General features: G+C 60.2%; 3 protein-coding genes across 6 annotated transcripts; 2 read left to right on the top strand and 1 right to left on the bottom strand.

Moving 5' to 3' along the window:
- Positions 1-2497: 2497 nt before the first annotated feature.
- On the top strand, positions 2498-9000 carry SEMA3B (semaphorin 3B). 2 transcript variants are annotated; one of them, XM_088022158.1, is made up of 17 exons: positions 2498-2606; positions 3329-3486; positions 3654-3716; positions 4121-4240; positions 4320-4413; positions 4581-4700; positions 5528-5673; positions 5765-5876; positions 5993-6062; positions 6140-6284; positions 6612-6831; positions 7090-7181; positions 7271-7312; positions 7552-7709; positions 7820-7875; positions 7970-8109; positions 8599-9000. In XM_088022158.1, the coding sequence occupies exons 1-17, from the start codon at positions 2498-2500 to the stop codon at positions 8998-9000; spliced, it is 2247 nt and encodes a 748-aa protein (XP_087878284.1). The 2 variants fall into 2 exon arrangements, with proteins under 2 accessions (XP_087878284.1, XP_027980308.1); XM_028124507.2 differs by having other exon boundaries at positions 5978-6062.
- A 1785-nt stretch (positions 9001-10785) lies between these two features.
- Positions 10786-14230, top strand: LSMEM2 (leucine rich single-pass membrane protein 2). The gene is made up of 4 exons (XM_028124518.2): positions 10786-10807; positions 13537-13647; positions 13741-13926; positions 14096-14230. Exons 1-4 carry the CDS (start codon positions 10786-10788, stop codon positions 14227-14229), a joined length of 453 nt encoding a protein of 150 aa, XP_027980319.2. The 3' UTR covers position 14230.
- A 513-nt stretch (positions 14231-14743) lies between these two features.
- IFRD2 (interferon related developmental regulator 2) lies at positions 14744-20457 on the bottom strand. 3 transcript variants are annotated; one of them, XM_088028287.1, is made up of 12 exons: positions 20325-20457; positions 17586-17705; positions 17415-17499; positions 17184-17308; positions 16942-17099; positions 16726-16776; positions 16461-16639; positions 16269-16374; positions 15809-15943; positions 15595-15723; positions 15419-15514; positions 14744-15282 (listed from the first exon to the last, which is right to left on the bottom strand). In XM_088028287.1, exons 1-12 carry the CDS (start codon positions 20356-20358, stop codon positions 15202-15204), a joined length of 1299 nt encoding a protein of 432 aa, XP_087884413.1. In that variant the 5' UTR covers positions 20359-20457; the 3' UTR covers positions 14744-15201. The 3 variants fall into 3 exon arrangements, with proteins under 3 accessions (XP_087884413.1, XP_027980216.1, XP_027980217.1); XM_028124415.2 differs by lacking the exon at positions 20325-20457 and adding an exon at positions 19587-19974; XM_028124416.2 differs by lacking the exons at positions 16269-16374; positions 20325-20457 and adding an exon at positions 19587-19977 and having other exon boundaries at positions 15195-15282.
- Between the last annotated feature and the right edge of the window lie 80 nt (positions 20458-20537).

The following is a 20537-nucleotide window of genomic DNA, read 5'->3' as shown; positions in this document are numbered from 1 at the left end:
CTAGCAGTACGAATAGGGTCATCCACCAGACTCAGCTTCAGGCCAAGATCCCAAGACCCTTCCCAGCTGAGGCCCCGAGGTCCCATCCTGAGTCACCCAGGTCACACAGAATGCCCCTCACCTCCCAGCAGAGATGCAGGACCGCCTATCAGGAGGGGGTCTCTGGATGGGCCTCCATCTTGCCGTGCAGACGTGAAACGTGTGGGCCTCTGCCATCTGCTGACTGCCCTGCCTGGCCCTCTCCTCCCGCCCCAACTGCTGCCATCCCAGCCCCTGCCAGCCAGGTGGTGGCAGCACAAAGCGGCTCAAGTGGTGAGGAAGGCCTGGGGCGGGGCTGGGGGCCCATCAGACCTCCACCAGAGAACCTCTTGCGAGAACCTCTTGTCCGGCCCTCCAACCCTCCCATCCCAGCTGAGCCCCTCACTACCCGCCTCCAGCTCTCCAGCTGTGTTGGGACAGGTGAGGACCTTGAGTCCCCTGGACCTACTGTTTCTTACTGTTCACAGAGCCATCTGGGGCTGGGGGTGGGGGGGCCCTATCTGGCTTCTTCTTCCTCCTGCGCCTTGCCTGGCCGCCCTGGGCTGGGCTGGACCGCTCTTGGGCGCACCCTATTGCCCTGAGGCCTGACAAGGGGAGGGGTCGCCCCTCCCTTGTGCCCGCTGCACTCTGGCCGGGCCACCAACTCCGCTGGCCCAGGCTGCCTGCCTGGTCACCCGATCCACCCCGTAAACTTGACGGCGCGTGGGGCGGCGGCCGGCTTGGTGGAGGCGGGGGCTGCTCCTTAAAGGAGCCGTCAGAGGGTTGCCCCGTGGTCCCCCGGCTTCTCCCCTCCTCCAGGATGGGCGGGGCTGGGGTGGAGAGGCGCTGCCGCCGGAGTTCTGGTGGAGTGTGGGAAGGCAGCCGGGTTTCTGTGGCATCGCAGAGCTCACGGGCTCGGAGAGCAGTGGCAAGTGTCAGTGGAGGGATGGCGGGAGGTGGGGAGTCCTAGCCCGGGAGGGGTCCGGGAGCTGTGGAACTGGGCAGGGGCTTGGCGGGGGTTAGTGATCTGGAACGTGCCTTGGCAGTTGTGCCCCTTGACGGCACCCCAGGACCTTACCCCATGCCAGGGCTCCTGTGCCCAGCACCTGCCCAGCCAGCTCTGGAAAGGACGATGGGCATTGCGGCCAGATGCTGGCTCCACGGAAGGGGTCCAGGGGAAGGGCTCTGGCGCAGAGGTGGAGGGGCTCAAAGATGGGGAAGCCTGAGGGCGAAGGCAGGGGAGGGAGAGGCGTGGAGGCGGGGGAGGCTCAGAGAGGGACGGGCAGCTCACCTGCAGTGGGGTAGAGAGGCCGCCTGAGACCCCTGGCTCTCCCCCTGACTTGATTCCTCTTGGGTCTGAAGTCTGAGCTCACAGAATTTCTGTGTAACCAGCCCCTTCCAGGCTCGGGTGGGGAGAGAGGTCAAGCACGAAGCTGGGGCTGCTATATCCAAGTGGGAGCCACCTCCAAGTCAGAAGCTGAGGCTTCCGTCCAGCCCCAGGGCAGGGGCATAAGCCTTGGGGCTCCTGCACACACTTCTTCCTCGGAGGAGGGGCTTTCAGGCGCGTCTCAGAGTTGAAGGCAGTGATTGTCGCTGTGGTTGTATTCGCTCACCTGCATGTCCAGAGAGACACGCATACACGTGTGCGTGCACAATCGCACATGCACACGTGTACGACACATGTACACACGTACGCAAAGTGCACACGCATGCCATGTACCTACACGTGCAATACAATGCTCGTGCCACACGCGGTCACAGGCATGGACACACCTGTCTGCATACACACTGCGCGCGCATACACACACATGCACACAAAGGGACCCTCAGAAACACTCAAACTCACAGGTGCCCACACAATTGGCCCCAGCTCCAGCCCCAAAGGTGCCTCTGTTTCTCTGTAGGCCCTGGGTGCACAGCCACCTCCAGAGGCCTGACCCCCTCCTGCCGCTCTCACTTCCAGGACTGGCTTGTTTTGCTCATCGAACAGGGCACCCTCTGAAATGACTGCACTGATCTGAGTCCTTGTTGGCATTCTGCCTCCTCCTGCATGGGGACCTTGTCTGTGTCCCCCTGTGTCCCAGGCTGGCGTGGGGTAAGCGCATAGAGTTTGTGAATTAATGCCTATGAGTGTGTCTGGGGGGGGTTCCTGGGGAGGGTGACGTGGTGGGGCGGGCGCCTGCCAGTGTGGGGGTGACCCCGAGGGTGTGCCCAGCGTGGGTGTGTCTGTGATTGTGGCCAGGCAGGGCACACTCTGAGGGAGGGGAGAGCTCGGAAGTGGAATGCGACCCCCCAGCCTCTTTCCCCTAGGGGCTGTAATCTGATCCCTGGGGACTCCCCCCCCCCCCCCCCCGCCCCCAGCCTCCCGCCCTCGTCCTTGCTGCAGCTCCTTCTCTTCCAGATCCTGGGGCAGAGTCCAGGGCGGCTCAAGGCTCCTCCACACGCACCCGCTGATCCCGGAGCACCCTGAGCCGCCAAGATGGGGCGGGCCAGGGCGGCCGCCATGATCCCGGGCCTGGCCCTGCTCTGCGCGGCAGTGCTGGGGGATGCTAACCCCAGCCCCCCGCGCCTTCGGCTCTCCTTCCAAGGTAGGTGCACCTGGCAGGCAGGAGGGCTCAGCTCAGGGTGGGCAGGAGAGGGGCCCAGTGTGGGTAGGGGGCACTGCGTTTGCTGTTGCCCTGTGCCACTGGCCCGGGTGTGACTGGGGGCACTCTCAGGCCATCTCCAGTTAACCCTGTCCTGGCCTCAGCCCCCAAACTTTCTGCGCGCACATTCTCCTCTTGCTTTCCCAGGAAGACCCCTTCCGTTCCCATGGCAACAGGTCCTGCCTGTGTCCCATCCACGACCCAGCCCCAGGGAAGCTGAGGTGTGGGGGCCGCCAGAGCCCCCTTCCCACGCCCCCTATGCGGGAGGGCAGTCACTGGTTACTAGGCAGTAGCATTGCACTGAGCTCAGGCTGGTGGCAGAGAACCCTCAGCCTGACTTTGGGGTTGGGGTTCTGGCTTTCCAGACACGCTCAGCCTCCCCCGGCACCCTGGCCTCCCCGTGCGCCCGCCTGCAGACACTGCTTGTCCAAGCTTGCCCGAGGAGTTCAACCTGCTTTCCCCTTGGGGGGTTGATGCACTGCCCACCATGGAAGCTTCACACACGGGTGGGCCTGTCTTCACGAGTGTAAACTCACACACGTGTAAACTCGCATGTGTGTGGGCCAGGTCACATGTACAACCATGACCTGTGAGAGTGACAGGCAGGGTCTTGGGGAAGCGTCCAGCATGGCTGGCAAATCCTCAGTGGTTTCCCTACTCTGCAGAGCTCCAGGCCCGGCACGGTCTCCGGACCTTCAGGCTAGAGAGGACCTGCTGTTATGAAGCTTTGCTGGTGGATGAGGAAAGAGGACGCCTGTTTGTGGGCGCTGAGAACCATGTGGCCTCCCTCAGCCTGGACAATATCAGCAAGCGGGCCAAGAAGGTGCCAGGGACCCCCAGCCTCGGTGCTTCCTAGGGAAAGAGCCCCAGGACCCCACTCCGGACTGCTTGGAGAGACCCAGGGGGATGGGCCCCCTGAGCGGACACCCTCTGCCCAGAGACCATGCAAAGGCCCTGACCTGTGTCCCCTTCCCCCCGACCTCCTTGCAGCTGGCCTGGCCGGCCCCCGTGGAATGGCGAGAGGAGTGCAACTGGGCGGGGAAGGACATTGGTGTGAGTGCTGGCTGCCGGGGGTGGGAGTGGGGAGGCCAGCCCCTCGCTTTACAAGACAGCAGCGCCAAGACAGAGGCCTGCCTGTTCTGGCTGGGATGGGGGCGGAGGTCGAGGTGGCTGAAGTTTGGAGGTAGTGACTCAGGGTGGAGGCTCATGTGATTCTTCTTGGGGGCCTCTGAGTCGTAGGGAGCAGTACAGGCCTCTGCTTTTCCATGCACCCCTTCTGGTGAGAGGTGGGCTAGGCTGGTCACCAAGGGCACGCAGGTCGATGTGGCCCATGTTGGTGCTTGCCTGGACTGACGCAGAAGAGAGGAAGGGGTGAGGTGCCACTGGTGAGCTGGGACCCCTTAAAGCCTGCCTCCCTGGGGGAGGCCTCATTGTCGCTGGCCCTGCCTGCCCACTAGACTGAGTGCATGAACTTCGTGAAGTTGCTGCATGCCTACAACCACACCCACTTGCTGGCCTGTGGCACAGGGGCCTTCCACCCAACCTGTGCATTTGTGGAGGTGGGCCACCGGCTGGAGGTAAGGCCAGATCTGGGCAGAGAGGGAGGCTGGGAGGTGAAGAAGGGCCTGAAAGTAACAACTGCCCCCTGCCTCCCAGGAGCCCATGCTCCGGCTGGACCTTCGACGGCTAGAGGACGGCAAGGGCAAGAGTCCTTATGACCCGAGGCATCGGGCTGCCTCCGTGCTGGTGGGTGAGTCCGAAGGCTAGGGCCCCTCAGAGACTCTCGACCCTCCTGAGAGCCTCAGGGATTCCCCATGGCCTCACTGACTCCCAAGGAGCTCCCAGAGCTCTCCAAGCACCCCCTACCCCCCACCGAGAGCCTTCAGATTGGCTGAGCAGCCCTCGCCCTATCTGCAGGAGAAGAACTATACTCAGGGGTGGCTGCAGACCTCATGGGCCGGGACTTCACCATCTTCCGCAGCCTGGGCCAGCGTCCAAGTCTCCGGACAGAACCACATGACTCCCGCTGGCTCAACGGTGAAAGGCTGGTGGGGCTTTTGGGAGGGGCCCTCATCCCCAACAGGGTAGGTGCCGAGTAAGGCCCATAACGGAAGTGAGCGATGGGTGCAGCCGGGTCTCACTGTCCTTACCATGCATCCAGCCCTGTGCCAGGTACTGGGGTCGCAGGGTAGACGGGACGTGTGGCCCGCACCCTCTTTGAGTTCACAGAACTCAGAACAAATACATCCTAAGATCGGTTCCAATGGCCGTGAGACTGGTGAGTGCACAGACAGAAAGGGAAAAGACCAGGTGGGAGAACAAGAAAGGAAGCCACTCTGCTGACGAGAGGGGGTGAGCTAATTCCCAAAGCACAGCAGGATTGAGGGAAAGAACAACCAGTGCAAAGAATCCCGGGCAGGAACAAGCCAAGGAACGGAAGGACCCATGAGAGGAGAAAGGAGCAGGGGTCTGCGCTCTCAGGGTCCATGTCATTTGTTCTAAGAGTGAGGGGACCAAGCAGAATGGGGGCATCTGCTTCCTGCTCAATAGGAAGATTCATGAGTGCAGGTACAACTGATCTGCCATCTCCCTCCTTTCTTGGCCCACTGTCTTGGGGAGCTGTCAGGGACCAGGTAGCCTCGGTCTCTGCTGCCCTCTCGTGGCTGCTTCTTGACTCATAGGCCCTGATCCTCCGGATCCTGTCCGCTTGCAGTGCCATCCATCCCAATGAACTTGGTCCTAGAGACTGGGTGCTCAGATATTGCCCCACAGGCTTCTGGGAGCACCAGAGTTAGGAGAGGGAGTGTATGGGTCCCACGAGTGCAGGGCCAGGACCTTGCTGACTTCACACCTCCTGCCGCTAGAGCCCAAGTTTGTCAAGGTCTTTTGGATCCCGGAGAGCGAGAATCCCGACGATGACAAGGTCTACTTCTTCTTCCGGGAGTCGGCAGTGGAGGCTGCACCAGCGCTGGGACGCCTGTCTGTGTCCCGTGTCGGCCAGATCTGTCGGGTGAGGAGTCCCTGGGCCACATCCTGTGACCACGCCCCTGCCCTTTTGCCTCTCTGGGCCTCCCCCTCATGCCCTCTGAGTGACCCCGCAGAATGACGTGGGCGGCCAGCGCAGCCTGGTCAACAAGTGGACCACGTTCCTGAAGGCGCGTCTGGTGTGCTCTGTGCCAGGTGTCGAGGGTGACACACACTTCGACCAGCTCCGTGAGTGCCTGGAGTGGAGGGTGGAGTTGGGGAGAGGGAGCGCAGGGGCCCAGACCCAGGAGCCCGGCCGCCCAGAGGGCTGTGTGCCCTCCCCCAACTAGGCCCCTTCCCCACAGAGGATGTGTTCCTGCTGTCCTTGAGGGACCGCTGGAGCCCGCTGCTCTATGCCGCCTTCTCCACATCCAGGTGAGGGGCAAGAAGTCGTGGGAGGGGCTGGCCCAGCTCTGCTGGGCCCCTCACTCTGCTCATGCCTTCGCCTACAGCACCATCTTGCGAGGCTCTGCAGTGTGCGTGTACAGCATGAACGATGTGCGCCGTGCCTTCCTGGGGCCCTTTGCACACAAGGAAGGGCCCCTGCACCAGTGGGTGTCCTATCAGGGCCGTGTCCCCTACCCCCGGCCAGGCATGGTGCGTAGCCCCAGGATTTCCACCACAACCCACTTAAAGTCTCAGGGGTGGAGAACTTGGCCTGGGATCTTCTTGGTGAATGTGGTTTCTTCCTCTTTGTTATCCTTGGGTGGATAAACATTACCTTCATCAGGCAGGGCTTCTAAAAGAAAGGCCCCATTTCCCCCTAAGACTCCCAAGGGCAAGGCTGGGTCTTCTCTCTTCAGATTCCCAGGGCAAGGCTCTGTCCGTTAGCACGCCCACACACTCCCAGTTCCTGGAGGTCTCTTGTGGGCCCACCAGACCCTCATACCCACATCCCTGTCGCACCTCCTCCCCACCGCCCAGTGCCCTAGCAAGACCTTTGGCACCTTCAGTTCTACCAAGGACTTTCCTGATGACGTCATTCAGTTTGCCCGGAACCACCCCCTCATGTACAATTCGGTCCTGCCCGTGGGTGGGCGCCCTCTCTTCCTACAAGTGGGTGCCGGGTACACCTTCACCCAGATCACTGCAGACCGTGTGGCAGCTGCTGACGGATACTACGACGTCCTCTTCATTGGCACAGGTCAGTATCCTGCCATGACCACCCATTAAACCCCAGTCTAGACTCTGGCCTGTTACTAGAAGCTGCCCCTGTCCAGTCTCACCTCCACATCTTTGCCTGGGTTATGCCCCCATCTCCTTCTGGATGCTGCTCTTATTGTTCCAACCCACATTCTTCACCGACCCAACCATGCTGAGGGTAAAGGCCTCAAGTGAGGAGACCCCCAGTCCTAGCTATCAGGGAACGCAAGGAGTCACTCACTCCTTCTCATCCTTGCAGATGTTGGCACAGTGCTGAAGGTGATCTCGGTCCCCAAGGGCGGCCGGCCTAACGGGGAGGGGCTGCTCTTGGAGGAGCTGCACGTGTTTGAGGTGAAGCCTAGCTCCCCCCGCCCCGCCCCCCTCCCTGGAATAACCCCAGCCCACTGATCCCTGATCCCAGCACTCCTCCTCCCTCTCAGGACTCGGCTGCTATCACCAGCATGCAAATCTCTTCCAAGAGAGTAAGTGACCAGAAGGCTTGGGGATAAAAGGGACCCAGTGCGTTCCCCGGGTGCCCCCACCCCCACGCCTCCCTTGGTAGTTCGAAGCCCCGGGTTTGAGTATAGGTTCTGCCTTCGCTAGACTGCGTGACCTGAGACCTCAGTGTTCCCATCTGTCAAGTGGGGTAAGGGATCTCTGACCCATGGGAGGCGGGCACAGGGCTGCCTTCGGTCAGCCCGGAGCCCCTCGTGCCCCCTAGCACCAGCTGTACGTAGCCTCGCGGAGCGCGGTGGCCCAGATCCCCTTGCACCGCTGTGCTGCCCACGGCCGCGCCTGCGCCGAATGCTGCCTGGCGCGTGACCCTTACTGCGCCTGGGACGGGGCCGCGTGCACGCGCTTCCAGCCCAGCGCTAAAAGGTGGGCAGGGTCGGGGGCGGGCCACCCACCCAGAGTCCTTTGCAGCACCTGGCTAAGCGAAGAAGGGCTCATGGAAATTCCATGTTGCCCCCCCCCCCACCTCCCCGCAGGCGGTTTCGGCGGCAAGACGTGAAGAACGGAGACCCCAGTACGCTGTGCTCAGGGGGTGAGTGACCCAGCTGCCCCTACTTCTCGGCCTTTGAAGACGCCCCCTCCTGCCCTGCCCTGCCTGACTCTGACAAATCCCTTGCCCTCCCCAGACGCGTCCCATCCCACATTGCTGGAGCGGAAGGTGTTCGGTGTGGAAGGCGGCAGCGTCTTCCTGGAGTGTGAGCCCCGCTCGCTGCAGGCACGCGTGGAATGGACCTTCCAGAGCGCAGGGGGGGCGGCCCGCACCCAGGTGAGCCTCCTGCCGCTCCCCTCCTCAACAGGCCCTTGTCCCGCCCCTACATCCAGGAGAGACCCCGCCCTAGCCAATGAGGCCCTCGGCCTGCTCCCTCCTCTAGACCAGGTCCGGCCCCGCCCAGTGAGACTCCGCTCAACCAGGGCCTTAGGTCCAGTTTGGTCCCGTTACCTGCACTCCACGTCCTGTTGAGGCTTCATTCCGTCTCACCCCCTCCCCCATCAGAGAGGAGCCCCGCCCTCGCCCTGCCTATTGAGCTCCCTGCCGCGCCCCCGCCCCCCCATGCCCAGGTGAACCCGCCCATACGGGGATCCACTTTTAGACCACTGGTCCGAGTGCACCCAGCCTCCAAATGTGCACCTGCGGGCGCCCTTTCCTGCTCCCACTCGGCCGCTGTTGACCCTCTGCCTCTCCTGGCCCGGCCTGGAGCCGGGTTTCCCTGTTCCCGACCCTGACGCCCACGCCTCCCGCTGGCCCGGCCCGCAGGTGGCTGTGGAGGAGCGCGCCGAGCGCCTGACGCGGGGGCTGCTGCTGCGCGGGCTGCGGCGCGGGGATTCCGGCGTGTACCTGTGCGCAGCTGTGGAGCAGGGCTTTTCGCAGCCGCTGCGTCGCCTGGCGCTACACGTGCTGAGCGCCGCGCAGGCCGAAAGGCTGGCCCGGGCCGAGGAGGCTGCGCCCGTCGCCCCTCCGGGCCCCAAGCTCTGGTACCGGGACTTCCTGCAGCTGGTGGAGCCGGGCGGCGGTGGCGCTAGCTCCCTGCGAATGTGTCGTCTGCAGCCCGAGTCGCGCCCACCGCCTCCCGAGTCGCGGAGGAAGGGCAGAAACCGCCGAAGGCACGCCCCCGAGCCGCGCGCTGAGCGGGGGCCCCGCAGCGCCGCGCGCTGGTGACTCGGCCTCCAAGCTGGGTACAGGAAAGGAGACTCCAGGCGGGAGCGGGAGGGCGGACCCTGGGGGACGCACGGCTAGGGGACCCGGCACACTGGTCCCTGGCCGATGGAGACACCGACCGACCGACAGGCCCTGGCCGCGGGGCTGCCTCGCCGGCTTATTTATTAACAGGATAACCCTTGAATGTAGCGCTGGGAGGGGCGGCCCAGGCCGGGCACAGGGTCCTGCTCATCGCGAGGAGGCAGAGAAGCAGGGCTCCAGAGCAACGACCTGGGCGGAGGGGGTGTCCGGAGTGCCCATCCCGGGGGAAGGCCCTCCTCCCTGGGCAATGAGCAGAAAGCTGTGAACAGGCTGAGCGGTGGGGGGTGGCGTGGGGCAGGCCGATTGTACTAATGCAATAAACACATTATCAGCCGAAGCTGGAACGGCTCCAGCGCACAACCCCGGGTGCCAGGTCTTGCTGTGTGGCCTTGGGAAACTTCCTCGTGGTCTCAAGACCTCAGTTTCTGCTGAGGATGCTGTGGGGAGGACCAAAGATGGTTTCCATGTGACCGAGTGGATTCTTTGGGGCCTTTTGGGGTCCTACTGACATACACAGTGTATTCTGAATAATAGGATTTCTTGGCTGAGTACTATGAAGAAAATGAAATTTGGTGATATGTAAAATAACGTGAGATAGCATCAATGAGGGGGTGACATTTGAGCTAAACGACAAGGAGCCAGCCATGGGAGTATCTGGGGACAGAGCATTCTAGGAAGGGACAGCCAGTGGAAAGGCCCTGAGAGAAACAAGGTGGCTGTGTGCCAGGAACATTAAGGAGGCCAGTGATACAGTGAAGTGATGGATCTGGGATGCTTAAGGAGGTAGAGCTCATTGTCTTGCTTTGTCCCAGTTGGGAAGGAGGGCCTTAGGGGGTCCCATAGCAGAGGGTGGGCCCTAAGCCTAGCCACTTCCTCCCTTCAAGGGTAAGTGGTACCATGCTTCCTCACACACTGGTGACTTGTATACCCTCAGAGAGGAGGAAGGATCTAAACTGCATTGTGCTAAGGGCTTCCAACATGTAGCTGTATTTCCATTCTTATGTGTCCCGTGCCAAGGAAGAACCATTGTCATTCCTGTTTTACAGATGAGAAAATGGAGGTCAGAGAGTGGGCAATCCCTCACCCAAGCTTGTAAGCTTATTAATAGAAATCCCAATCTTCAATCTAAGTTTGCCCACTGACCAACATGAGTGCCTGCGTAGATAGGTGTGTCTCCACCCCCTTTGGGGGCCCTCATGGCCCGGGCTCCAGTTATCCATCACCCCAATCCCTGGGGCCAGCAAGCCACACAGGGGTATAGGTGCTTGTCCATTTGTTTGGAGTAGAGATGACCCAACTTTGAGTAGGGGTCTTTGGGGGTGGAGAGGCACAGGTCTCAGCTGCCATGTGGGGCATTGCTGGAGGTGAGCATGAGGCAGCATGTCTGGATAAAGACACCGAGGCCTGTGCATATATGGGGGTGGCAGGGTTCCCCAGAAAAGACCCTGGACACCTGCATGAGTGGAGGTGTGCTCTTGTCTGGGCCCCATCACCAGCTAGATAGTCCCGCCATGAGCCACTCCCCCCATTCCCATGGCTGAGAGCTGCCCCCTCTAAATATAGCCCAGTGGGCTGAGCTCAGGCCTATTTTAGGCCCAGGCTGGGAGGTGGCTGGCCTTCCCCAGGCTCTGAGGAGCCACCACTGCCTTCATCTGTCCTGCTACTGGGTGCTATTATCAGCCCCCCAACTGCCCACCGCCTGCCATGCCTGAGGAGACCCAAGAAGGTAGGAGAGGATTATGGGGGAGGGCAAGGCCCCAGTCCCGTGACCCTGTGAATCACGGAGTAACCCTGCCCCATCCCACTGACCTCCCTTCCTTGACTAGTCATCAATCACCATGTCCCAGCACGAGTAAAGGGACCTGCCCGCCATGCATGGAGAAAGGGCTTACCACGTCTGGAACCCCACCTCCCCCTCGAGCCCTGCCTGTCTCCCCTGCTAAGGACAGGGAGGGATTGGGGGGAGCCACCTAGTCAATTACAGGCCATGTGCAAGTGGGTGTGGGCAGGGCAGAGCCAGCCGGCGGGTTCAGCTCTTCATTCAGGGAGGGGGTTGGGATCCCGCGGGCCTCGGTCCCAGGAAGCATTTGTGCATGTGGCCCAGAGACTGGGAGTGGATAGATCTCTGGCCTCCTCCAACTTGAGCCCAAATGGACCCAACCATTAGTTGGGATCCCTTGGCCTGGCCTGACCGATAGCTAGTTAAGACTTTAGTGGCCACTCCCCTAACTGCCCCTCTGCATGCAAGAAGTACAGAGGTTCAGAGGGCCCAGAGCAGGGATGACCAGCTGTTCCCCGCTCCAGCCTGGCCCGGCTGGCCAACTCCCTTATCACGTTTTCAACATTTTAACTGGATGGGGGGCGCCCAGCCCCCAGTAGTGGTGGGCGATGTTTGCCTCCTTTTGGGATCCTAACAACGATGTTTACCATGTTTTTCCTGGGAATGAACAGAATCCAAGTTCAACTTATAAAGTGTGGGGAAGGGACGCCTGGTTGGCTCAGTCCGTTAGGTGGCCAACTCTGGATTTCTGCTCAGGTCATGATCTCAGGGTGGTGAGACTGAGTCCTGCGTCAGGCTCTGCGCTCAGCAGGGAATCAGAGCCTGCTTGAGATTCTCTCCCTCTCCTGCCCCTCCCCCTGCTTGTGTGCACATGCACAAAACTCTCTCAAATAAATATCAAAAAAAAAAAAAAGTGTGAGGAAGCAGAGCCAAGTGCAGAGAGGAATTTAATATGACCCCCAACCCATCACCCAAACATGATTGGCAGCATCTCATTTTACTTTGGGGCACGTCAAGGGCCAGTTTCAAGCAAATCACAAAGGCTGAGTTACTGTTCTGAAAGTGATAGACTCAGAGTCCAATCACCCTTGCCCCTATCAGGAGGCATTCCCTCAGTGCCCCCCCTACTTTGTTATCTAGCATCCAGCTGGGTATCTGGAGATTCAAGGGGCCAAGATTAAAAAAAAAAAAAAAAGGAAAAGAAAATATAATTTTTAGAAATCACAAAATACTTCTGATGGGTCTAAAAACTAAAATCACAAGAAGAGACCCAGTGACTAAGTGGACAGAGGCTGGGAATGGATAAGGAAGGCACTTTAGGCAAAGAAACCCCATTGAATAGGTCAAAGAAAGCCTTTCCTCATCTCCCAGTTTGGCAAACATGTGTACGCATGTATGTATGTAATTTTTTTTTAAAGATTTTATTTATTTGACAGAGAGACAGCAAGAGAGGGAACACGAGCAGGGGGAGTGGGAGAGGGAGAAGCAGGCTTTCCGTGGAGTAGGGAGCCCGATGCGGGGCTCGATCCCAGGACCCTGGGATCATGACCTGAGCCAAAAGCAGACCCTTAACGACTGAGCCACCCAGGCGCCCCTGTAATTTTTTTTTCTTTTAAAGATTTTATTTATTTATTTGACAGAGAAAGACACAGCGAGAGAGGGAACACAAGCAGGGGGAGAGGGAGAGGGAGAAGCAGGCTTCCCACCAAGCAGGGAGCCCGATGCAGGGCTCGGATCATGCCCTGAGCCGAAGGCAGACACCCAACGACTGAGCCACCCAGGCGCCCCTGTAATTTTTTTTTCAATGAAAAAGCCTAATGGTGGCGATGTACCCTTCTGGGGGCTGTGGGCAGTCATTCTGAAGGACAGTCTGATGATGGCTTAAAGAAAAAGCCCCTGCTCTGTAAGCCAGTAATTTTGTTTCTAGGAATCTGTCCTTATTAACGATTAGGAAATCGGGAAAAACCTTCATACTCACTGATGCATGTCCTTTCCTCGGGGTTATTAACTTCTGAAGGGAACTGGAAACAACCTAAATGCCCAGGCTGCCTCAAAGGGAGGCCTCAGAAACATGTGCAACAGCTTGATAACAGAGGCAGGTCTCCTGTTACGATGTTGAGTGAAAACAGCAGGAACAGTGGGGTTCCCAGAAGTACAGCTGAATCACAAAGCTCGCGGAGGCCCTTAAAGCAGAGCTAAGGCCACAGGAGACGAGCAGCACCCAGCTAGGAAGGGGCTGCTTCTGCTGGGATTGCCAAGGTGCCAGGCCCCGGATCGGGCCCGATGGCTAACTAGCAGGGTCTGCAGGGAAAACTAATAGCTTCAGAGGCAGGGATGAATTTCATGCGCCATGGGTTTAGTCCTCCAAGGCTGATAAGCTCTTTAGGAATGAGCAGGCCGAGGAATGTCTGAAAGTCTTTGCGGTGCTTGGTGGCAAACAAAAGTGAGCAAGTCAAATGTACCTCCTGCTACTGTGGGTGTTAACAGGCTTGTGGGGTTCTGAGGTCATCTTGGCTCCAAATCAAGGGTCATTCCTGAGTTGGGTTTTAGGGCATTTGGAGCCAACATCCCTTTGTCCTTTCCCATCTTCTCTTGAGTCCCGCTGCTGCTGGAAGCCACCTCAAAGGGAGGGGGGTGACCTGCTGGCTGAAATCAGCCCTGCACTGTCCCAGCAGACACCGTGGCACTGACACCGAGCCCCAGGAGCAGGGCGCCCCTTGCCCCCAACCACATACAGGAGGTGCGTCTGCACCAGGTGGAGTCCATCAGCGACCTACACGGCGGAGGTGAGTGGGGCAGGGCAGCAGGACGGACGTACTGGGAGAGGGGAGGAGGGCAGATACAACCCCTATCCTCCTGATGCCCCATCTGCCCCCCAGGTTCGCTGCGCCCCTACCCGGCCGAGGCGGCACAGCCATGGGACGAGCTCCTGGGCATCTTGCCACCGTCACTGTGCGCCCAGGCTGGCTGCGGCCCCGGGCAAGGCAGGGGAAGCGTCCTGGTGCTGCTGGCTCTGCTGGCGCTCACCTGCCTGGCACTCGCCATCCTAGCCGTCTACCTGAGCGGTACGGGCGGCCAGCGTGGGAAGCAAGTGGGAACCGAGGGCGAGGAGCTGGGACTGGAAGGCCCTTCTGCACGGTTAGAGGGAGCAGCTGCCGAGGCTGAGGCAGCAAAGGGTGGGGAGCTGTGGGGCGGCCCGTGGTCTGATAATGCCCCGCCCCTGCCTGTCCCCAGTTCTGCAGAGTGAGTCCCTCCGCATGCTGGCGCACACACTGCACACCCAGGAGGAGACGCTACTCAAACTCCGGCTTGCCAGCCTCAGCCAGCTACGGAGGCTTAACTCCAGTGAGGCCCAAGCACCCAGCTGAGACACCACTTGGACCCGGGGCTTGGGGATGTGGGGGGGGGGGGAGGGGCGCGGGAATAAAGTGGCCAAGGCAGGTTTCTCCTTACCCTCGGCTCCACACTACTTCCTTGGTGAGGTTTTTATACAAGAAACTAACCTGACCCCTCAGCTACCCGCCTCTCCTGTCTTCAGGCCAGGCCTGGCCAGGTTTTCTGGTGCCAAGGTCCTGCTTTCGGTGGCCCAAGGTCAGAGGAAGTTACACCAGCCTCCTGGCTCCTTCCATGGCCTGTCAGCAGCCTCTGGCTTCCCGCAGACAGCAGATTCAAGTCTAGAAATAGCTGCCCCCACCCCAGTTGCCCAAACTCTGCCAGGCCTCCCAGCGGGGCTCTAGCCGCAGCACTCAAGCAGGCGGAGCTCTGAGTATGGGGAGGAGGGCCACCTGAGGAGATGGTCTTGGAGGGCAAAGGTGAGATGGAGATGGGGGGGGGGGGCCCAGGGGGGTGGTGGGTGGGAGGGCAGGCAGAAACACCCAGAGCTAAGAGCCACAGAAGGCTGAGCATTCGGTTTAATTATCTCTAATAATCTTTAAAAATCAGCATATAGATCCATTCCAGGCAGCCTCGTGTCCCCACCTGTTCTGGTGCCATTTGTGCAGATGCCGTTCCCCTCAAGGAAGTGGGTCATCCCAGAGGAGCAGGGCCCGAGAAAGGAGAGAAAAGGACAGCCGTCCTACTGTGTGCCCCACAGCTCTGGGACAAGCACACATCTGACCGGGCCCGGGACAGGGCAGGGAGAGGCCACAGCGCTGTGTGCGGGGGGCAAGGGGCCAGGACCCCGAGTGCCCTGGACACCACCCCCCCCCCGCCATGTCTGTTTTTGGTTTTGTCATTAAAAAAATAAAGCGACAATTCCTGGCAGGGACCAGTTGTTGCAGTGTCTTCTGTTAAAAACACAGGCGCGGGCGTGCACGGTCTCCTCTTCGGCCGGCCCCGCCTCAGAGGACGTCTGCCCGCTTGTCCCGCACGCGGCTGCGCGCCTTGGTCCGTGCTCTGAAGGCAGCAGCGTTGTACAAGTGCTGGAGTGGGGGCAGGAGTGAGGCTCTGGTGAGCCAGGGAAGGGGAGGCCCGGGCCCCCCCCCGCCGCCCCTGCAGAGCTCTGGGCCTCGAGGCCATGGGAGTGGAGGGAAGAGAAAGGTGCCTAACGGTGCAAACCTTCTCAAAACGTGAGATCTTGCAGGCCTTCAGGGCAGTGGCATCCAGCACCAGCACGGGGCCCAGGCCAAAGATGTCACGGAGTAGCTCGTTGTTCTGGGGGACAAAACGGGCAGTGAGCTCAGGCTGGTCCAAAAGAACCAAGCTGGGTACCCCCTGCCCGTCCATCTTCCCACCTGGAGGTGGTGGTGCATGCCCGATCCCAGCACGTCCTTGAAGGCGGCATAGACACGGCGCCGGGCCCAGCTGTCCACATAGAGCACCTCGAGGCCAAAGCGGACGGACTCTTCCTCACACTCACCGCCCTGCAGCATAGAGGGACCCACAGACTAGGGCTTGGCGGCGGTGTCCGGGGAGCACTCTCCCCAGGACACATGTTCTCACACGTACCTCCACGAAGTGCAGCACGGCGCGGAAGGTAGAGCGCTGACGCCGGCGGTCAGCCTTGGCACGGTACTTGTTGCTGTCGGTGGCCAGGGTCCGCAGGGCGCTGCACAGGGCCTCCATGTCCTCGTACAGGAAGTCCTGCAGTGCGAGCAACAGAGGGTGTGTGAGCAGGAGCCCAGGCTCTGCACGCTCTCACACGGGGCTGCCCAAACCCTTCCTCTCACGGAAGAAGTGGCTTCCTCCTCCGCCTGGTCCCCTTGAATCCCTTCTTGGCCCCTAGCTGGGCCAGACACCCCTGCTCAGAGCCCCCACCGTGGCACCCTGTGTCTGAGTCTGTGTCAGGGCTACCTCCCCTCTGTCATGACCTAAGGCTGCCCTGTCTCCTGCGGCCCCTGCCTCCAGCCTCGGTTGGCCAGGTGGTGTCAGGAGGCCCCCTCCCTTCCCTTCCCCCCCCCCCTCACACCTCAAGGTCCCGGGCAAGCTCAAAGAGCAGTGCGATGGTCTCGCCGGCAGCGATTCGCAGGTTCACGCTTTCGCTGGACAAGAGCTGGGGCAGCCGGGCCAGCTGCCTGGGGAAGGGGCAGGCTGAGCTATGTGCAGGCTGGGGGGCCTTGTCGCCTTTCCCCTCCCACTCGCAGCAAGCAGTCGCTCTTACCTGTCCAGGATGTGGCTGACGTGGGTGCTGGGGCAGACGGTGAGGAGCAATGCCCAGGCCTGCAGGGCAGCGCAGAGCAGGCCATGCAGGCTGGCAGGGACCACGGAGGCTGTGGAGCCACCCACAACACAGGACCGGCTGAAAACGCTTTCCAAGCAGTTGAGGCAAGACACCAGGTCCTAGGGACACAGGGAGCCAGTGGGAATGGCTCAGGGGCAGAGCTAGGGTCTAGGTGCTCTATTACCTGTGCCCAGAGGCCACTTACCTGGACATCAGCAGCAGCCACGTAGCACCCCAAGCCAAGAGCAGAAGCGCACTGTGGGAAGGGGGGCAAAGCCACGCCACGGTCAGAGAGTGAGCCTGGGCTCCCGGCCACAGGGCTCACCCTCAGAGTAGGGGAGCCTGAAGGCAGGTGGAACCCACCTCCTTTCTGCTCAGGGACTACGGGAGGGAAGGGTGTCACAGAGCCTGAAACACTCACGTGGAGCCGGGCAGCAGGGCTAGCTGTGCCATCACTGAGCACAGACACCAGGAGGGGCTGCAGGCTGCGAAAGAGCTCCTCGCCCTTGGGTCCAGGGCCCAGCTGCACACACAGCAGGCCTAGCACGGCAGCGGCCAGCGCCTGTTCCTCGCCCTTCCCTGCAGGAAGGCTTTCCGGTCAGCCCATGCAGCAAGGGTCAGTACCCAGCCAGTTCAGGTCTCCCATGAGCCCCAGGGCCCAACCTTTCTTGAGGCACTTTTCCAAGGCATCGGCCAGGGTGAGGCGGCGCTCCAGCAAGAAGTCGGGGAGAAGGCGGGATGCCAGGGCCAGGCGAAGGCTCTCAAGAGCACCCTGCCGGGTCTTGGCACTGGGGGATGAAGAGAGGGGACCTTGTGGGCCAGCCCTACTGGGTCACACTTGGCATGGGCTGAGCAGGGACACGGGTGTGGGGGTTGGCTGGCAGTCAGGGGTACCTCTTATCTGTGAGGCAGTCCACATACTCCTTCAACTTCTCCTCAAGGTCTTCCTGCTGGCCCTGCTCATCCACGGCATCCCCCCCTGCAAGGCCAGCTGGTCAGCCCTGCGTCTTGCTCTACCCCAGGGAATCCCCACAGAGTCCCTGCCAAACTCCCACCCGCTCTCACCAAGGCTGTCCTCTGCTGCAGTGCTAAGAAGGCTGGGGCATTCACTGGTGGTACTGCGGGCCTCACTGACGGCCTCATCCTCACTCGAACCTGAGTCAGCTTGGGTACTGCTCCGGGCACCTGGGGAAGGTCGAACACACTTGTGGTAGCACTTGGCCTGCCTCCATTGATGAGTGATGGCTGGGGGGGTACCTTACCCAACCTCATGACCCCACAAGAATAGAATCCTGCCCCTCTCACAGATGAGAAAACAGAGACTGAGGTGGGAGGCACTGGGGCTGATGCACAGGACACTAAGCCAGGAAGGAGGAGAAAGGGAATGAGGTCCATCAGCTGGAGAATATCAGGCACGAGGCCCAGCCTAGGAAAACCTGGCAGGTTTGGTGAGTAGAGCCTCCCTGAGACTATAGCCTGCTTTAAGAAGGAGAATGAGAGCCTGGTAGAGGCAGAAGGGGCTGCATAGGCCCCACCTAGGCCTGTGGCTGAGCCTGGAGTGGGGGCATTTCTAGGCAAATCCTGGGGGAGCTCAGCCACTAGCCCAGATTATGCCTAAAAATGGCCAGGGCAAAGATCAGGGGCTTAATTGTAGGATTTGTATATATAGAATATATACAGACAGACACAGGGTTCAAATTCCAGCTCCGTATCTTAAAAGGGGTGTAACCAAGTCAAATGTCTAGCTTTACCCCCTTAATTTCTTCATCTGCAAAACGGAGATGCTAAAGGACTCTTGGTTTAGCAAGTGAAGACAATAACTAAACAAACAACTAGTTCCGGCTCCTCTGTGGGCCAACATCACCTATCTGCCCTGGGGATGTGGGTGACTGCCCCAGGCTTCAAGCATACTCTCTTCTGAGCTCCCCCTTGACCATCCCAGGCCTTTAACCCTGGGTGAATGGACGCACACAGCACCCTCCTAACCCTGGGAAATGCAGAAAGCGGAGTGGCCCCTGACCGCATGAGTCCCAGAAAATAGGTAAACACAGGAGAATGTCAGGGTCAGCAAAACGTACACTCCTGTGTGGGTTCTGCCCAGGGCTAGGGGCTGACTTTGGTAAGGGCAGCTGCTGCAACAGAGCCGCAGATGGGTTCTGGTCGCCAGGCTGATCCTACTTCTCAGGAACTAAATACTCCATGTGCCTGCTGGACAAAGTCCAGCATGCATGCAGGCCTCTGCCCACCTCCTCTCTTACTACCCTAACCAGTCAAAGCAACCCAGCCTCCCTCATTTGCTCCCTCCAAATGCCAGGCCTTTGCACAACTTTTTCCCTCTGCATAGTGCTCTCATCTTCACCTTCCCAGGATTCACCCAGAAGCCCCTCCAGGATTCCTTGGTTCCTAAATCTGGGGCTGGCACCATTTAATGAACTTGTCCCCCAGCATCAGTTCTTCTGGAATGTCACTACCCTCTTAGATATCCCCACACCCAAGTCCTATTAGGGTTGTGGCCAGGTCTGAGCTGTGCCTAACAGGCACCCCATTCCTGCAGCGTAAACATACGTGTTTACTGCACCAAGACACACTCCTGTTCGAAGCTGATAAGTCTCCTGCCTCAGGCTCCAGGGCACTCCCTAACCCTCTCGTGCCAGGCCCACCAAAGCCAGAATACTGCAACTTCCCCATCGCCGCCCTCCTTAGTACTCCCCGGCAGGCGAGGCCTCCCACCCATTTCCTAGTCCAGTTCAGGAAAGCACCAGGGAGTGGCGAGGGGGGCAGGCTTCCTGCTCTGTCCAGCAGAGGCAACTAGGGTGGAGCGGCAATGCGGGAAACTGAGGCGGGGAGACGACCACCGGTTTAGGGCCGTGAGCTCCTGAGCCGCAAGGACTGCGCTCAAGTTGGACACCCACGTGGCCGCTGCCTCCTGGGGCACGTGCGGGCCGCGGGGGAGCTGCGGGACGCATCGCCAGGTTGGTCGAGGCAGGGTCCCAGAACCCTCCAGGACACCCACAGGAAAGCCACGCAGGACCCCCGCTCGCCGTTCATTAGCGGATCCCCACTTACCCGCTCCGCGGCGCTGGCCGCCCTTGCGGGGCGCGCTGCCCTTACGGGCGCGGGGCATGCCGGGAATCAGGAGCGCGGGCGCGCGGCGGGCGCGGGGTCAGGGACCCGGCGGACAAGGATTCCAGACCGGTAAGACGCCGGTCGGTGGGCTAAGCTGGGACTTGGGCAGACGACGGGACCCACACGCCACACGCGACACCATCTTCGCGAGGCGCCCCGCCCTGCCAAACGGGTCGGGGCGCCCCGCCCTGCTAAATGGGTGGCCGGGAAGGCGAGTTCTTGGCCATTGGGTTCAGGCCCACATCCACGAGGCCGAAACTACTAGTCCCAGGGGGCTGTATGCGCAGATGACCGCAGGCCGCCTGAGCGCAGAGCACCTCGGGAATTGTAGTCTACTCCAGAGACCCAAAAGCCCACGACGCTCTAGCTGAACTACGTAACCACAATGCCCTGCGCACACTCGCCCCCTCCCCCCGCCCCCCGTTACATGTGCCTCCCGGCACAGTAGTTAACTCTGAAGCTGCCGCCTTGGAGCAGGCTACCACGGCAGCAGGCAGGACCGGCATTTCTTGGCACCGAGGCTGGACATTCGCGACAGGAAGAGCGTGGGGCTTGGTAGAGCTGGGTAAACAGTCAAACCTTAGGCAGTGAAAGAAAAAGTGACTTTATGATGAAGCAGAGGACAGACAACAGCTTAGCTTAGCACTTACAGACCTTAGCCAAGATCTTGGAGCCCACCTGTCCCTGGACGGGTCTCCTGTGACCTCTCCATGCACCCAGTGAGGAACTGGAACAGAGCTCTGGGCTGGCAACACTAACTATCTGGAACGGTGACTCTCCCCAGGGCTGCTTCCTTATCGGAAGGGATCAAGTGATCTCAGAGGACCTTTGGTTTTTAAAATGGTGTAAGCAAAATAATAATAATAAAATAAAAAGGTGTAAACCTTTTTT

The sequence above is a fragment of the Eumetopias jubatus genome, unplaced genomic scaffold (assembly GCF_037043125.1).
Source record: "Eumetopias jubatus isolate StellerSeaLion01/CBP00866 unplaced genomic scaffold, mEumJub1_p1.0 scaffold_1, whole genome shotgun sequence".
Lineage (NCBI taxonomy): Eukaryota > Metazoa > Chordata > Mammalia > Carnivora > Otariidae > Eumetopias > Eumetopias jubatus.
Note: the sequence above shows the minus strand (reverse complement) of the source record. Positions and strands in the feature narration are given on the sequence as shown.

Excerpts from the sequence above, each read along its gene's own strand:
- SEMA3B (XM_028124507.2), top strand. The coding sequence starts at position 2,498 with ATGGGGCGGGCCAGGGCGGCCGCCATGATCCCGGGCCTGGCCCTGCTC. Across the intron at positions 3,717-4,120 it reads GGGCGGGGAAGGACATTGGT|ACTGAGTGCATGAACTTCGT; the intron begins GTGAGTGCTGGC and ends CCTGCCCACTAG. Across the intron at positions 6,832-7,089 it reads CGTCCTCTTCATTGGCACAG|ATGTTGGCACAGTGCTGAAG; the intron begins GTCAGTATCCTG and ends TCATCCTTGCAG.
- LSMEM2 (XM_028124518.2), top strand. The coding sequence starts at position 10,786 with ATGCCTGAGGAGACCCAAGAAG. Across the intron at positions 13,648-13,740 it reads CAGCGACCTACACGGCGGAG|GTTCGCTGCGCCCCTACCCG; the intron begins GTGAGTGGGGCA and ends TCTGCCCCCCAG. Across the intron at positions 13,927-14,095 it reads CCTAGCCGTCTACCTGAGCG|TTCTGCAGAGTGAGTCCCTC; the intron begins GTACGGGCGGCC and ends GCCTGTCCCCAG.
- IFRD2 (XM_028124415.2), bottom strand. The coding sequence starts at position 19,644 with ATGCCCCGCGCCCGTAAGGGCAGCGCGCCCCGCAAGGGCGGCCAGCGC. Across the intron at positions 17,500-17,585 it reads TGCAGCAGAGGACAGCCTTG|GGGGGGATGCCGTGGATGAG; the intron begins GTGAGAGCGGGT and ends CTGGCCTTGCAG. Across the intron at positions 17,100-17,183 it reads GGAAAAGTGCCTCAAGAAAG|GGAAGGGCGAGGAACAGGCG; the intron begins GTTGGGCCCTGG and ends GCCTTCCTGCAG.